A 17,596-nucleotide genomic window follows, 5' to 3' on the forward strand; every position below is an offset into this window, starting at 1 on the left:
GTGTGTGTGTGTGTGTGTGTGTGTGTGTGTGTGTGTGTGTGTGTGTGACCATGGATAATAGGTCAATCTAATTCACCAGTACCGGTGAAACTGGCAGCTGTGGTGTCAGACTTTGACCGGCTTGACTGTACAATCACTCTGTAATTTAACATGTGTTCAGCTGTGGTCTCTGCTGATTCATGCAAAACGGAAAATTGCATCTTACGTAATCATCACAGCATTGAGGTGAGAACTGCACAAATGTCAAGTATGTCTGCTGTTTGTACCTCTGGCCAATTAAATCCTTCCTACAGGTACCTGAGTCTGACTGTATCTCTGCTCTTATTCTGCACCGTTCTCTCATTCAGCTACCCATGGCATCCATGAACTGGCTTTCTGGACACTCTATAATGTATGTATGTTTGTATGTATGGGTATGTATGTAGGTATGTATGGATGTATGGATGGATGGATGGATGGATGGTATCTGTTACTCATTATGTTCATAATTTTCATTACTTCTTACTAACAACTGCCACTGATTGTCAGAAAGTCATCATATAAATGTAAAGGTTAATGTATTATTTAATTCAGCAAATTTGAACGTAATTCTCATTTACATGGCATGTGTCACATTTTTCTTCATCTGCAATGATATTTAGTACCTGTTTCTCTGATATAATACTGAGGTTGAGTTTTTTACCACACTAGACATAATTGTGGCGATCTGGCTGCTTCTCTGCATAATATGTCCTTTAAAGGTAACTGGTAAGCACAGTTCATGCAAGACAGTCACATAAGCAAAAGAGTGTTGATTTCCAGCTCTGAGGATGTAAAAGGTTCTGCTTTGTCCAGAGTGGTTGAGCACTGTTCAAAAGAAGTACAAATGTGGAAGTATAAATCTGCTTATCTGCATTGCCACATTGTAATACCGCATTACTATTACCAAAATTGTCTGAGTGCTGTCTAGAGTTGGAATATCTGCCTAACACACCAACACAGACCCTCTACAGTACAGTGCATATTTCCATCCCTTGATGCACACCTTCTTAATGTCACCATAATAATAACCACAATGCCCTTGATTAGTTTAGTATAAGCATACACGGTTCAAACACACATCATTGATGAGTTCAGTCATAGCGCAGTGATCACATTCTATTGTGCTGGTACTCTGCTGCTGTAGTTAATATGCTGGATAAACATTAGTTATTAGGTAATACAAGAGTCAGTTAATACATCAGCTAATTCATGTGTTGATGTACGTCATATATGGAAGTGTAGCCTAATGTGTTACTTTCCCACTTTACATCTATCTCCAATGTGTTGCAAATGACTGACAATGAATTAATTAGATGCATTAGGAAATATAACAACGCATTATTGGATATAAATTAACTGTTAACTTTTTGTCGCACAGAGGTTACAACCTTTGAGAAGTCTACTTATATAAAAAGTGAATATTAAAAGTGTATTTGAACACATTTTCCCTGCTGTCTGAACGTTATCACGGCATGATTCCTATAAGAGTCATATCAGTGCTCCTTTTCTCACCTTTGCTGCTCTCCACATCATGAGCTAACAAACCATTTCCTGTTTTTGAAATACGCCCCGTCAAACAAATCCTCTGACTGTTTTTCATTCTTTTTTTTTAAGTTTCAAAGTTGATTGTCACAATGTTATATTCATTATTATTCTCAGATTTTTTACTTTTTCATACAGTTTCTAGAGCTTTCTGCATCACTTTAGCTTCACATTTCAATTAATAAAAGACAAGATGTATCTCTTACAAACAAATATTTTCTATAAATAAACTTTTATTCACACCGCAGAAGCAACATAGAGTAAATAAAATATAATAGTACAAAAATATGACTTTCTTATTAATAAATAAATATGAAAAAATAACAAAATGTATTCATGAACACAAAGGCAGCTGCCACAAATGCCTGCTCTAGTTACTTTATAGGAAGCAGCATGTGGTCTAAAACGGACAGGCTGCCTAACCGAACACTGCACAAACCCTACAGTCACAAGATTATGTGTTGTTTCTGATACACAAGACACACACACACAAGTCAATACAAAAATATGAATTCATAAAAGATAATAGGTATGCTCCAACATGAAGCTAATACTGACACTCCAATATTATGAAGTAATATTCAAATAATACCACACTTTTTTGCACTTAACTGTTTGTCACTCATTGGTAAACCTGTGCATGTCATTCTGCAGTCTGTGCATTGGGAGGGGGCCCTCAAATCTGAGGGGACAGTCTGAGCTGCACTTGCAAGACTGGATCATCATCACGTCCTTGACGAAGGTTTCCCCATTATCACAATGGAACTGCACTGGCAGGGTTGTAGTGTGCTCCGGGTGGCAGCACCGTCCATCCAGGCATGAACCACAATATTTTGGCCAGTATTTTTTCATGCTGCTGCAACCTGCGTACGTCAGCTTCACTGGCTGCTTAGGTTTTTCGGTGCGACTGCACTTCTTCCCTCTCTGAAAAAATATAACAAAACAGCTATTATTGTATCTCAAAATAATGTTTTAACACAGGACACCCTAACAATCATGCCATGCCTAGATAGACTAAATTGCAATATATGCACTATTCTTACCTTTAAACTAGACTGAGAGAATGGAGAACATGGCCGCACTTGGCAAACGCGTGACTCCTTCACCAGCTTGCACTGTGGATTGTTGTTGGTGACCCTGGTGGAGACCCCAACACCACAGGTCTTTGAGCATGGAGACCAGCTGGTAGAATCAGTGACACACTTCAGACCAGAAGACAATATGCGGGTCACAGGTGGGCCTCTGAAAGCTGAGAAGGTAGGGAAAGACAATCAATGAATTTCATAATGCTTTATGGCAACTAAGGGTCCCCTATTTGAGACATATTAAGGACAACCATTATGCTTTTAAACATTGTTGATCACAAGGGTTCATTCAGAAATAGGTCATTTAGCCATAACTGATTGATTGTACCTGGCAACTTTGTTACAATTGGGAAAGTGAGTGTGAGAGTGGAGAAGCACTGACCTGCTTGAGGCTTTCCTTTGAACCTTGAAAACATCTCATTCTTCTGTGTGAGGTTTTCTTCAGGTTGACTAGCTTTGGTTTGGCCTTTCTTCACTTTCAGGCTGTCTGTATCCTCGCAGACCCACTTGTCACAGCACTGGCCAGGCACCTTGACCAATGTGGGGTTGAGACACCCGAGGGCAGGTATTGAAAGCTCCTGAAGGCACAACGGAACGCACCCCACGGCACCGTCTATGCAAGTGCACTGATGCTTGCAACTTGGCTGAAAAGTTTCTCCATTCTGATACATTTTGTTGTTGAACTCACAAGGTCGTCCTTCGAGTTTGGCTGTTGAGAGGAAATTCAAAGACGATGCCGTTTTAATAAATCGTTCAGAAGTACAACAAACACAAGTCAAAACGCACTTTAAAAAAAAAAATGTTTGAATATGTGAATATTCATACCTCGACATATGCCTTTATTTGCACCCCAGCTAGCCCCGAAATTACACTGAAGTCCTTTGACGTGGTCACACGGCTCCGTGTTGCTGCAGTCTTCATTTAGCTGTCTCGCGCAGACCTTGCAGCAACCGCATCTGTCCGTCACCAAGCTGACTCCCAGCTCACATCTTGGTGTCTCACGGGGACATACACACACCGAAGGGCATGTGGAGAAAACCTGTACAAACACAGATCAGAAACTATATGTAAAAGTGGTAGATGTGGACAAATGAGCAGTTTATCGTTTACTTCATTTGGTAGTAGGAAGTAGGAAAAGGAAACTTAAAGAAAATAACATTTTCCTTACCCTTGTAAGGCATCCAAATATAATAACGGTTAAAGAAAGCACCAACATGTCTATTTGCCTTCCTCTGCTATCTCAATTGTAAACACATGAGTTCCTGTGCTGCCGGTTGTATGGTCGCAGTCGTGTCTCCCTCCCTTTTATAATGCTAAGCGGGCTTACGTATGAACTGGCTCGGTTCTGAGGTGTTCCTGAAACTATGCCTGGAATGTTTCAGACGCGCTTTCCCATTCAGGAAAGACGCCCCCCTGGCTTCGCAGAGGTAGAGCGAAAATGTATTTCTCACAGATGTACAATGTTGGAAAAGTGTTGCTCATGCCCCTCATGTTGCTGATGAAATAAATATAACAGGTTATAAATAAAATGCTATCTCCAGATGACACTGTAACGGATTTACATGGTGTCCTAGGACTGTACAGAGTGTACTGATGCAAAAATATTTTTTATGAACACACACATACTCAATACATTTTTATGGGGGCAAAAACAGTTTTTTTATTCACATCACATCACTGATCCCCATAGTTCCCAAAGTTCTAATAAAATTGGGCCGAGGCCTGTCTTAAAACACCTCCCCCTCATTGAGGGAATCTTTGAGTTTACATTTGTAATGCAAATGTCTTCGTGCAAAAAAAATGTGACAAGTGGAGGGAAGAAGGCTATGCTGCTGGAATGCTGATCTCTTTGAGATCCTTGGGGATCTTAAGTCCAGCTGGGATAATGGACTGGGCTTGGAACAAGACAAGACAAACAGAAGTCCCAGGCTGGGGAGGAATGTGCTGGAGGAAAACCCAGCAGAACATTCTATCCAGGATCTACGGAGGATGAACCGTGAAAAATACCTTCCCTGAGACACATCAAGAAACGTGCAGCATAAATTACAAGGACACTGCTTTCCATCCGTCAACCAGAAGGATATTTGGGCAGCGTGGTTTTTACAGGAAATGTGCTCGAGCATGTTCAATCATGGTTTTATTTCCCACAGTGGAAGGCAAGAGAAAGTTGTGTTTGCAAAGACAATCAGAACCAAAGAACCTCACTGGTTTCCTGGAACAGACATTACCATGCACATTTGTATTTACAGTCTGTGTCTGGGGAGTAATATTTTTAAATGTCTACATTCTGAAATATATGACTTTAAAACACATCTTTGATGAGAAATGCATGTTTTATTGATTGGCTTTCCCTTTTTGAACAATGCAAAGTGTGTTTGCATTAATAATCTCACATTATCTGACACTAAAACACTAAATACAATATTGGAGCAAATGTTATACTCTACCCAATATTCTTGGTGTGTTAAAATGAATGCACTTTACAGTGTTGTCCCTTCTGATTGCTCTCAGTGCATATCATATTGCATGCAGTTGTCGGTGTTGGCTTGACAACTAGTCAAGCAAACATTACATTGATGTAATTGTTCCATGAACTAATTAACATGTTGCTATCTGAAATCCCTGTGACAGGTGTCAAGTTTGGATTGGATTACTAAAACTTGGTGCCAGAAGGTGTCAACTAAATTGCCATGTGTGTGACTTTCTCTTGTCCGTTTGAGTGAACATGTAAGCTCCTGAAAACCATATTGTCTTAGCACAGGGGGAAAAACTCTGAATGTGTTAGAATTTCAACTCCAAGAGCAGTGCAAAACACACGTGGGATTCCCTTATCAATGATGAACTGCATGGCACCCATATTACATAAGCATGCAATCATGGCCACACTATGGGGATTAAGCTCTACAGGGCAATTGCATAACATGTATTTTCATAGTTACATCCAAGGATTAAACTGTGGAAAAGAGAGAGAAACATCCACCCATCCCTCTCTCGCTCGCTCACTCACCCTGTTCCATAGTTTTTATATACCCATAATTATCTTCATTTTTTTCGACTGTGTCATGACAACACATGTCATATTTTCTGGAGAACTTGGCCTTACACTGTATTTGCCTTTTATTAAGACCAATGCTTAAGCATGAAAAAAACAGCTGTGTTTGTACAGTACTGATCAGTGCAGACCAGATCCGTTTTTGTCTGAGATGCTGATGAATCATTCACATTTCTGATGGGTCAGACACAGAAATGCCTGTGGTGTTTCCAGAGGAGTTCAAAGAGATGATTGCTAATGCAGCTCTCCTTACATCACTCCAGTGAACCGCTTTCCCATATTTGTATCCCACACTCCTCTGAGTGCTCAGAAAAGGAACATTGTGTTCGTCTGTGATCGCACTCCTGCTGCTGACTCGGCAGTGCGCACAGTGCTGCCCGCAAAGTCACAGTCAAAAAAGGCAAAAACCTCCTGTGTAAGATCCTCTTGAGTTTTACATTGATGGTGGAAGGGGGGGGGGGGTGTTGGCTGGTTTGGGCTGTTTAGTATAGAAAAGAGATACTTGTCTAATTATGTCTAAAGTTCATCTGAACTTTCAATGATTTTCTGATGATGATGATAATGAGGATGTCCCTTGCTAGCTAAAGTAAATTCAAAATCAGTTTATCATTTTCTGTTTATACCCAACAGCTTGTTTATTGTTTAAACTATTGTGTTGCCACTAATGTCAGTACATAAACAATATGACTTTAATGACTATTTTGATCTGTCCTGTCTGTTTATGTTTGTTTTTTAAAAATCAGATTAGAAGATTCTATTCCAGTTTAAGTGATTCAACCAATCACATTGCATCACGGGGCGACAGTGGTACAGGAGGTAAAGAAGTTGTTTAGTAATCAGAAGGTTGCTAGTTTGATTCCCTGACGAAGCGAGACACTGAACCCCTAATTGCTCCTGATGTGCAGTGTGTCATCAGTATAAAAATGTATATACATCCTTGTAAGTCGCTTTGGACTATTATATGAAGTGACCTGGCACCCACACAACCCCTGATTTCATTGACACAAAGGCCTTGCACCGCTAAGTGGTGCTAGTGCAGATGCTAAACATATAGCTATTCACAGTTAATTTGGGCTGGAAGAAAGGTTGGAATACTATGTACAGAATGAGTTAGCTTCATAGAAATGCATGCATAGAATTAAAGGATAGCGCATTATTTATTTGTCATACATCTTCTTTATCTTTTTTTCCTATGTTCTTTTATCTGTATAAATGTACTCTACCATTTTTAATCTCTTATTTTTCTGTTCCTTTATCAGGTCATTTGTGAAGAACTTTGAATTACCAATGTGTATGAATTATATATAAATAAACTTGCCTTGCCTTTCAGATTCATAAAAAAAAATATGACATGCTCTATGCTGATAATAAAAAAAAATACAGTAATACAGCTCTTAGGCTATGGTATACCAAAACTGATGTACCCTGAGCTCCATAACTTGTTGCTGAATTAGCAGATTTGTGAGCTAAATGAGAACTTCCTCTGTATTTCTACAGCCATGGCAAAGGGAAGTCAACAACTTCTCTTAGGTTAGTTAGTTGAAATTCGTCCATCTACATTTCAGCTTATGTAGTCTGATGTTGCACACTTAGCTTGTCATTTATGTCGACAATAATTAGATAACCTCTGGGTAAACCAGTAGTTGAGCAGGTGTGATGGAGGGTTTAGAGAGCACATTGCCGTAGCCTATAGCACCACCGCGAGGCCACTTGTGTTATAGGTCAAAGATAGAGCCATCTTCTGATGACAATAATGATGATGATGATGATGATGATGATGTGTTGGCCTAACAATAGCTGTTAGACTATTGCTAGCATTTGGAAACATTGCCCAGAGTGTCTTCTCAACAACGCTATCACTACACTTCAGTCTGACAAATATTGTAAAGTATACACCCCTGTTTTGTTCTCTAACCTAGGCATATTATGTTTACATAAGTTGTCCAGGCTATAATGTTAAGTCTTCGTTTCGTGGATAGTGTCAATCAAATAAGAGTAAAAGTAAAACTGTCTGGTAGTAATTTGAAACCACAGGGTTTGACCCACCCTGTTAGATTTAGGCTAAAAATTGCGTCAAACGGAGAATGAGGAAGTCCAACTCGTAGTTTCCCCCCCCTCTCCTTCCGATGTTCTGGGTATAGGCAAGGTACATGTACGGCACACAAAAGTCTTATAATGTAGGAGAATTTGCGGACGTTCCGTTATTACTTTAAAATATTCTCTTTTATATACCGGTGATTTTGTTTTAGAGACAGAGAGCCTCAGAAAAGAGGATTGGGAAACCACTCAAAACGAGTAGAATGGATTTTCCCCACCTGACGGAAGATGACATGGCTGAAATAAAGAAGGAAGTGAGTATACACTGTTGATACTCATAATGTAATGTGTGACATTCAGCTGGTTTTTCTTGAAACGAATTTGCCTCGATACATTGTGGACACAAATGCTTTTAAAAGAGTGGAAGGCTATATGAAAGTGAAAGACACGGACACCGTAGGCCTACTATCTTTTGATAGAAGCAATTAAGTCCTTCTTCAGAAAACAGCATGGGCTAAAGCCACCTCAGTCGTGCATGAATGGTGGAAACATCGCAATGTCCATCTTTAGCCTAAATCTGTTTGGGTACGAAATACACTTTGATAATCACCGAAAAGGTCGTCTCAGAATCATTTTCAGTTTGTGGCAATGACAGGGGCCAATAAGGTTTTCACGAAACTCACAGATGAAGATGGATTTTTGTTTATGCTCATATAGATTGCATTAATATATGGAACATATTCGTCCATTTATGAGCCTTTTCAGACCTATATTATCAGTGGACGTGTTTGAGCAAATATTTCCCTAACTTCTATTCCACACCAATGATGTTAAATTAAGCTTTACCTCGCTTAGCCTACCTTACCCAGGGACACATTTTGTTTTATTTGTCAGGCACTTGAAAGGCTACGGTCGTACCTGGTGGGGAAGATCATCGCCAGTCGTCACTTTGACTATCTACGCTCAAGGAAGATCCTTACTCGGGACGACACAGAGGAGATAAGCTCCCCGAACACAGACCGCCAGCGCGCAGGCAAGCTGCTGGACTACCTGGCCGAAAACCCTCGGGGCTTGGATACCTTAATTGAATCCATCCGTCGGGAGCGCACCATTAACTTCCTCATCACCAGAATAACCGACGAGGTGCAGAAGGTCAAGAACGAGAGGATAGCTGCCATGAAGGGTAAGAAAATGTAGCTAATGTAACTCAATGCCTAATTTAGGTATGAGAATGTGTGTTTTTGTTCGTTTTCTAGCAAGCCTTATGTATCTTGCAAGAAGGTAACCACGTGTCTTATATCTCTGGAGTGTGTAATAAAGTTTAAGAAAGGCTGTACTTTTGTTTTCACAGCAGAAGCAAGCTCAAGCTATACCCACTTAAAGTCTGGTGCCACCAACGACCTCTCTCGAACATTCTCTTATGATTCTAACTTTGACAAGTGCTATGCCTCCACGGTGCTTTTCCACCCAGAGGGCGAAGGGAGCCCATCTAACTCGGTTGCCACTGGTTCGTTAAACCTGCTCTGTGGGTCTAGTGGGAGACAAGACAACATTGTTGGAGTTGTAGGCAGCAGTGTCAGTGTGACTGGGTCGTCCTACAGTGTCTCCTCATCTTTACCTAAGCCAGGAGACCCAGGGGCTCCCTCTCTACCCGAGGAGGTCCTGGATGAGATACAGGACTCAGATCCCGGGGCTTGTCGGAGTACTGCCAGTGGTGGGGATGCCAATATCCAACCACTGCGATCCCGGTCCATTTCACCCCGCTCATGAAAGAACTGTTAATGAGTCCTGTGCCAATGACTTTACCATCTGGACCATCGTGGCAAAACTCTAGCACATGCCCACTTGTTCGGCTGCTGAACTTTTCTATTAGTTTTATGTGTCGGGAGATACCTATTTTTTTTTCAGTCACTGTAGACACAGCAGGATAAGTGATTTACCTGCCATGAGTCCTTTACCTGCCATTGTTCATGACGCATCATACCTGATGTAATTTTGTTGTGTTACTTAGTCACAAGTTTTCTGCTTGTAAAAATGTTGATGTATCTTGCAACTCATTTGTATTGTGTTAAAATAGTTAATACGGTGTGGAGGACAGATCCTTCAATACACAGCTTTGTGCAGTGGAGAAGTTTGTAGACCTTGTGAGATGATCAGGAAATCCCAGGCCAGTTGAAACTTGTCCATTTTGTGGATCTGTGGCCAGCTTGTTGATTATATAGCTGCCTCAACTTTAAAGCACATTCTAAACGACAGACCACTTCCTCACATGCCCATGATGCTGGACTGGAGTAAGACTTTTCAGTGTCCTAATGTCAGACATCGCACTTCATAAAGTTGTTTTTTTGACGGAGTCATGCACTGGAACTTGTTGACATAACCACTAGACAGCCATATTTTTTTTAGCACTGATTAACTCACTGATGGTCAAGAAAAGCATGTATATCATACCACTAATGTATTAGTTTAACCACAAAACACTTGGCAGTCATTCTGAAACAACAGATCAAATATTGACAGACAGACAGATTTTTAAGGAAATTGAGGTTTAGAGGACTCAATCTGAAAGTAACTTACAGAAGCATAGTCAGGATCATATGTGTAGCACCATTCAAGGCTCCCAGTGCTGTTTAGTTGGTGGCTAAAGTAAAAACAAATGGAATTAAATACTGAAACCACTACACAATAAAACAAAGCTAATACAATGTCACTGTGAGATCACCACTGCAGTCCTTGGGTAAGTGTTTGTTTATGTATGTGACTGAACAAAATCTGTGTTAGAAATGATTCCATTATTTTACCTGTGTTGCCATAACATGTTTTATTGCTGGCTGTAGTCAATTTGTGAACTGAAATATACTTCAAGGGGAGACAGAATAAAAGAGATACATGTTTTCTGTTTACAATGTCTTGTCAATGTCTTTACAATGTCTTGTCACCAGTTTTTGTTTAAAGCTTAGAGGGTTTCAAGAGGATCAAGCTATTATGGCAAACATGGCATCATTGTTCCATCTGCAGTGTGTGTGTGTGGGGGGGGGGGGGGGGACATTTATGCGATATATCCATTAAATATGTTGCAGGTTTGTTCAAGTCTTAAATCGGTCATCATTCGTATGTATTGCTTTAGTGTCCCAGTCCAATGAGACACCCTGACAGCTGAATGAGAGGAAATGCTCTTCTCTGCATTGGTTGGGAAAGGTGGAGTTGTTTATGTCATGCAAGATCTCTCTTGGCTTTTTTTTTTGTGATGGATTTAGGGGTGAGTACGACTGTTCGCTCAATGCAGAGAATGCTGAATAACTTGAAAGATAACACTGAAGAATGGAAAAAATGTCAGAACTATTCATCTGTTCTTAAATTTCTTATCAAGATATAACTCTTTTCTTGTTTTACCACTTCGCTCATAGCGTGCATCTTCACTCTCATTCTCAGTAAGCCACCAAGCCAAACACAGCATGTGGCATTGTCGCTGTCTCTCTGTCTAAGAACTGAGCAGCTCGTAAAGAAACACGAGCAATGGCAGACCAAGACCTACTAATTACAAGTGACCCTGAGGCTCGCCTTAAAAGAGACTACCAATCGACAGTCGATGCAGTAGATGTGGACCGCTTCAGGAGGAAGCTTAAATATTTTTTCATGAACCCATGTGAGAAGTTTCATGCGAGGAGCCGTAAACCATGGAAGTTAATGTTGCAAATCCTGAAGATAGTCATAATCACAGTTCAGGTAAGAGAGGTATACTCTTTAGAGTTTGTATGGCTGAGCTAAACTCAGAACTGCACTAACTACATTTGTATTTCTTGACTTCTTGGCCAATATATCTTTTCATTCATGTTTGACCATTGTGGTGTGAAATTGAACACCTACTTATTGTGTTCTTTCCTGAAGCTGGTAACTTTTGGACTGAGTAATGAGATGATGGTCACCTTCAAAGAAGAAAACATCAAGTCCTTAAAACACCTTTTCCTGAAGGGATATGCAGATCAGGACAAAAATTACGCTGTGCACACAAGGACAGAAGTGTATGACCATATCAATTACATCATAAATCAGGTAATATCACCATTATTCTTTTTTATGAACATGTGGACCTACATTTCTGAAAGAATACCTACTTCCTCTCCCTGATACCTGCAGGAAGCAGTAATCACCACTAGGCGAAATCATGACAATATCTCTGCCCTTTCCACAACTTCAGCTGAAAGCATTTATCTCATGAGCAGTGATGTGAGGCAGGGTGTATAGCCTGCAGATCTCCTCTGATTGTCCATTACTTTTATACTATTGGAAGGACAACAGCTTGCACCGGGTTACCCTACTTCTACAGCTTCTGAACCTTGCCTCCACAAGGCGTTGTTGCACAATGTTTTGTATGCACAGTGGTGGATGGCAATTTGAGATAGAGTACCTAATTTTGAAACCTAGATTTTCTTGTTACCTCGGTGTGTAGTGGACATGTGCTTGGTTCTCTTCAAACCCTCAACATGTGCAATTAAAAGTGCCTCTGTTTCTGGCCACGCTCAACTTGTTTCTAACTATGGTGGCTTTCAGCTGTCAAGGGACTTTTTTCTAACCTACATTGACTGGCTGAAGAGCTCATCGTTATCCTTATCTGAAAATAATGTACTCCCAAATATTCATTAGGCCTCTTCTCATGTTCTTTAGCAAAGCTTAATCTTGTAATTTTGTGCTGAAGAGGTTTTTCTTCCTTGGGCTCCGTCCATAGAGGTTGATGTTATGTAATGTCCTTTGCACTGTCTGAGCCGTCACAGACACTCAAATTTCCACTGATAACCCCTAAGCCAAGTCTGAAGCACTTGCCTGTGTTTTTCAGATTGTACAAGTAGCACACTGTACGCGGTGTCTGATTTAGGAGGACAGAGACTGTGACTCTGATTTAGTGGTGCTATGGCACATTGCATACCTCCTGATTGCTGCTGCTACTATGTTTAGACTGGTTTTTAATTGGTCACCAATCTTCCTGAATCCCATGCCATCTTTGTGAAGATTCACAAACAGATGTTTACAATTCTTCTTGGTAATTCTTTCACATGTAATTAGGCTAATTGTACATCACAGGCGTACTCTATTTAGTTTCAAGGATCACAGGAGTTTCTACTTTGAGGTCTGTATGTTCAATATAGTATTTCTAAAGTTATTTTTTGTATTCTTCATAAGAGGAAATACTCTACTTGTGAGCTAAGAACTAATGCAGTTTCTGAGATACAATGTAGAATCATTTGACATTTAAGTGATACAGGGGTGTATTTCTGTTGTATACTAGGTCTACATATCACTATATTCAGCCTAAGCTTTAACCTAGCTATGTACAGATGACCAGTGGAGCCTGGTGGCCTCTGCCGCTTGTTCCTACTGTATATCTGAAATGCTTGCATGCTAAGCTGCCTCGCCCATGCAGCCTTTGTAGCTCCATGCTGTTAGCAGAACGGAATGGAACCTGAAAGCTCTAGTCACTAAAACCACACCCTCTCCACTCGAGAGAGGGAATCTTGCTAAGCTTGAATCAGCAACTGTCAAGGGTAATATAGAGAAATCATTAGCTAAAATGCAGCCCCATCACAAAGTCCAGGTTGATGAATGGTTGTGAGGAGATTGAAGTACAGCATCTGTAAATATCCAGTCTCTCATACTTTAACTCCTCCTGTTTGCTCCATCTCCACTTCTGACACCATACACCAAAAAGAGCTGAAAGGTAATGCTTAGGCTATTTCAATGGTAGTCTAAGCACATAAAAGTCACAGTTATACACATTTCTAGATTGTCAAGCCCACTCTGTTTGGTTATCATTTCCAACACTGTCACCCAGTATGTGAGCTAGGATGTTCCTTTTCAGTACATTTCATTTGTTTTTCATTAGTATTTAAACCTGCCGAATCTCACAGTGGGAAATCATGCGTATGAGAGGAATGATGGCGTCTACACCCCACTGTCTCTCTGCCAGGAGTTTTACCGACATGGGAGCATCTCCCCCGACAACGAGACATTTGACATCGACCCATTTATTGAGACAGGTGATGATAGCTACTGCAGTTATCTGTTTTGTCTGGTGTGTGTGTGTGAGAGAAAGTATTGTTTGTGGATACCTGCACATGTTAACCATATCTATGCAACCTCTGCCAGCAGTGAGGAAACTATTACTGTACAAACTGTTTAAGAATCAACATACATATTGACATTTCTGCCTTTGGAGAATTGTTGATGAAGAATTAAATGGCTCAATCAAGAGCCTTCTATAAGAGAGACCAAGGTATTTGGTACTTGACTTTAAAGGGTTTGACTTCTACTTTCTACTTCTACGATTAGTGAAAGTTTGTTTATTTTTTGTCCTGCCAGAGTGTCTATCCATTGACCCTATGAGGCCTCTCAAAGATGTTGCTTCAGTACAAGTTATGAATTTTACCCTGGATTTTCAGAGGTCAGGAAGTACTTTCCCCAATTTTAAATGTCACATCAATACATTTATCATTATTTTCCTCAGTGTTCAGCTTTCCCATGTCATTATTTACAAATGTGTCAAAGTAAGAACTAGAAATGAAGATGTTTTTTTTTTTTTAAATAAATAATTTGTATTGCAAAGTCAATTTCACAAATACATGGAGAGGTTTCCTTTTTTTAATTTTTGTGTGGAATTATGTTGTTGTTTATGTCTTTAGATTACTCTCTGTTAAAGTCTACCTGAATATTAAGGCGATAAATCTGCAATCAGTGCGTCACAATGAATTACCTGACTGCTATGACTTCAGGATTAAGGTGGGTCATGTTTTCATAACTGCATTAGAATTCCTGTTATTTTAATGAAATGGTTGGTATCTGTAACATGTCATTAACAAATGAGCTAAGGAAACTACAGAAAGAGAAATTTGCGTAAACTCTGACATATTATGGCATATAAAATAATTTGTCCCAACTCTTTTTTTTCTCCAGATTTTGTTTGACAATACAGCCCATAGTGGAAGGATTAAGATATCCCTGGAAAACCGTGTGCAGATCAATGTCTGCAAAGACTGGAATGTATATGGGTCCTGTAAGACTACTCTTTCACTTCCACACCTTTCACTAGGCATACCAGCTGCTTAGCTGAGACACTTTTGTTAACACCCAGTGTAAATAATCAGAACATATTGCAAGTGAATACTTTAAAGTAAATACTTTTAATTCAATTCAATGCAAATCAATTAAACTGCAAAGTCAAGCCATGTAGTTGTTTTACAAAAGTTAAGCACAAATAAATAGTTTACAGAAAGGTTGAACGCCTTAATTTTTTGTTTAAACATTTTTTTTTATTTTCCATGATGACACAAACTTAATCCCATGTTACTGTTTCATTACAGCAGATACAGACTATCATCTTATCCAGATTCTGGTGTTTGATTCTGTCATCATTCTTGCTTGTCTGGTGTCTCTTGTTCTGTGTACACGCTCAGTACTCAGTGGACTTCAGCTACAGTCTGTAAGTTAAAGCTGCGATGCTATGTGGCTACATGCTAAAATGCTTATATATTAGGGGTTACAGTTAGAGTCTCCTTAAGGGTCCTACAGAGTGCATGTTTCAGGCTGAAATACTGATCAGCACACAGCCTGTTGGGCCCATAGATTTGAATAGAATGTAAAACAAAACATATTTCCTGATTGTTTTATTTATGCCGTGAACCCTAACTCATAGAGGGTAGTAGTACAGAACATCACAAATATCTCTGACATTGATATTTTAACACTGTCACAGGAATATACTATGTTTTTCCAAACACACTATCGGAAGACAGTGCCCATTTCGGACCGTCTGGAGTTTGTTAATGGCTGGTATATTCTTATCATAATCAGTGACACACTGACCATTGCTGGTTCTGTTATGAAGATAGGCATCCAGACCAAGGTGAGCTTAATGATCAGCTTCAGATGCATAAACTAAACTGTATTTAAGCTATGTTTCATAGTCATTTGTTAACAAACTCAATGTCTCCTCACTGTTTAAGGAACAAACCAACTACGATGTCTGCAGTATTTTGCTGGGAACTTCTACAATGTTTGTGTGGATTGGTGTTTTGCGATACCTGGGCTTCTTCCAGAAATATAATGTGAGCTCTTTATAAATGCTTACAATTGTTTTTGATTCTCCTGTTAAAACACATACTGATACACATAGGTAAAAGAAAGATAATTACACAAATATGCTAACCTAGAAAAATGTATTTTTGTAACAGGCTGGCTTATATTAAGGCATACAGTACACATCAATATCCATAGGGACATTTCCCTGAATTCTCAAGAAACAAACTCTGTCAGTGTAGTTGTAAAGGGACTTTGAGTTTAAATTCAGGTTCATACCTTCACTCATTTGAAAAACTGGTCAAAGCTGGTTTCAGGCACTGACTTACATTTGCATGGAAGAACATCCCAGATGAGATATCACAGTTACACCCACCCAGTCTTTTCCTCTCATGAAAGCACAGTTCATGAAAGCTCTGTTGTTCTGTCAGATTCTGATCCTCACCCTGAGGGCAGCCATCCCAAATGTGATCCGATTTTCATCGTGTGCTGTCATGATGTACCTGGGCTACTGCTTCTGTGGCTGGATTGTGCTAGGACCACACCATGAAAATGTAAGAAGAAGTAAAAAATAAATAAAAAATAAATGGTTACAAAAATGTAATGCTTGATTCAGACAAGCAGTTTGAAACACTAACTCGATATTTACCTCCCATAGTTCCGCACTTTCAGCATGGTGGCAGACTGCTTGTTTTCCCTCATCAATGGGGATGAAATCTACTCTACCTTTACCAAACTGCGGGACAAAGGCTACCTAATCTGGCTTTTCAGCAGAATTTATGTGTACACCTTCATCTCCCTGTTCACGTACATGGTTCTCAGTCTCTTCATTGCTCTCATCACAGACACTTATGAGACTATCAAGGTAAAAAGCTCCAATGCCAAGTATTGGCAGTAAGTCTTTACATGTATCGTTTATGTATACAACATTTATAGTTGGACATTGAAAGCATACAACTCTGAGATACCAAATTGGGTTAGGCTTAAAGTATTGAAAACTATATAGTTACATGATACATCCCATTGTTTTTATAATGTGTGTTAAAAGAATGAAGGTTATTGTCTGCACAACGACAGGGAAACTAAAGCTTACCATGCTCACTTTTAGCAAAACCAGCAGGAGGGTATCCCTGTGTCTGAACTTCAGGCCTTTATTACGGAGTGCAAAGACTTGCCTGCCTCTGGGAAGTACAAGATGGATCCTGAGACCGACTCCTGCCTCTTCCTTTCTTGTGCCTGCTGCAGCTGAGAGGGATGCCTGAGAGGTTCCCACTACAGAGGCTGGTTGAGCTGAAGACACCTACAGTATATGCCTGTATCACAAATTCTGCACTAGATTTACCAGCTAAAGCCTTTACAAAGCATTTAGATTGTAAGTGCAATCTGTATTGTTTGAATTTGCCCAAATAAAAACTTGACATGTGCCACAATATGAGGCACTATTCAATGAGGCTTAACATATGGAAACAGGACATATGTTTATGTATTTAATTGTGTGCGAATACTAAATAATTGTTAAATCATGAAACACACACACAGAGCAGACTGTTTGCCTGCCTCATAATAATGTAAAAATTCTGCTGTATATTTGACTTGGCATAATACAAAATTGTGATATGGGCGGGCCTTTAATGTTGCAAACGCTTGAGAATGTATGATGGCTTTCCATATATCCACAGTAGTGTTTTCCCTTTATCCACAGTACCCCTTTAACTGGTAATTTGTAACCTAAATGGATGTGCCTGTGTAGCCACCATCCAACAGATTTTTTTTTTTTTATATATATATATAT

At 39.7% G+C, this 17,596-nt stretch overlaps 3 protein-coding genes across 3 annotated transcripts; 2 read left to right on the forward strand and 1 right to left on the reverse strand.

Moving 5' to 3' along the window:
- Positions 1–1,864: 1,864 nt before the first annotated feature.
- Positions 1,865–3,864, reverse strand: LOC308364383 (CCN family member 1-like; the record flags this gene model as incomplete). The annotated part of the gene is made up of 5 exons (XM_080837507.1): positions 1,865–2,487; positions 2,607–2,812; positions 3,031–3,357; positions 3,474–3,687; positions 3,817–3,864. The coding sequence occupies 5 exons, from the start codon at positions 3,862–3,864 to the stop codon at positions 2,182–2,184; spliced, it is 1,101 nt and encodes a 366-aa protein (XP_080693633.1). The 3' UTR covers positions 1,865–2,181.
- Positions 3,865–7,985: 4,121 nt separating this feature from the next.
- Positions 7,986–9,507, forward strand: bcl10 (BCL10 immune signaling adaptor; the record flags this gene model as incomplete). The annotated part of the gene is made up of 3 exons (XM_080837789.1): positions 7,986–8,051; positions 8,632–8,920; positions 9,089–9,507. The coding sequence occupies exons 1-3, from the start codon at positions 8,001–8,003 to the stop codon at positions 9,505–9,507; spliced, it is 759 nt and encodes a 252-aa protein (XP_080693915.1). The 5' UTR covers positions 7,986–8,000.
- A 1,746-nt stretch (positions 9,508–11,253) lies between these two features.
- mcoln3a (mucolipin TRP cation channel 3a) lies at positions 11,254–17,053 on the forward strand (the record flags this gene model as incomplete). Its single annotated transcript, XM_080837638.1, has 12 exons — positions 11,254–11,463; positions 11,626–11,790; positions 13,616–13,769; positions 14,092–14,173; positions 14,412–14,508; positions 14,683–14,782; positions 15,093–15,208; positions 15,482–15,631; positions 15,732–15,833; positions 16,236–16,358; positions 16,463–16,669; positions 16,913–17,053. 12 exons carry the CDS (start codon positions 11,254–11,256, stop codon positions 17,051–17,053), a joined length of 1,647 nt encoding a protein of 548 aa, XP_080693764.1.
- Positions 17,054–17,596: the final 543 nt, after the last annotated feature.

The sequence above is a fragment of the Sprattus sprattus genome, assembly GCF_963457725.1.
Source record: "Sprattus sprattus genome assembly, chromosome: 4".
Taxonomy (NCBI): Eukaryota; Metazoa; Chordata; class Actinopteri; order Clupeiformes; family Clupeidae; genus Sprattus; species Sprattus sprattus.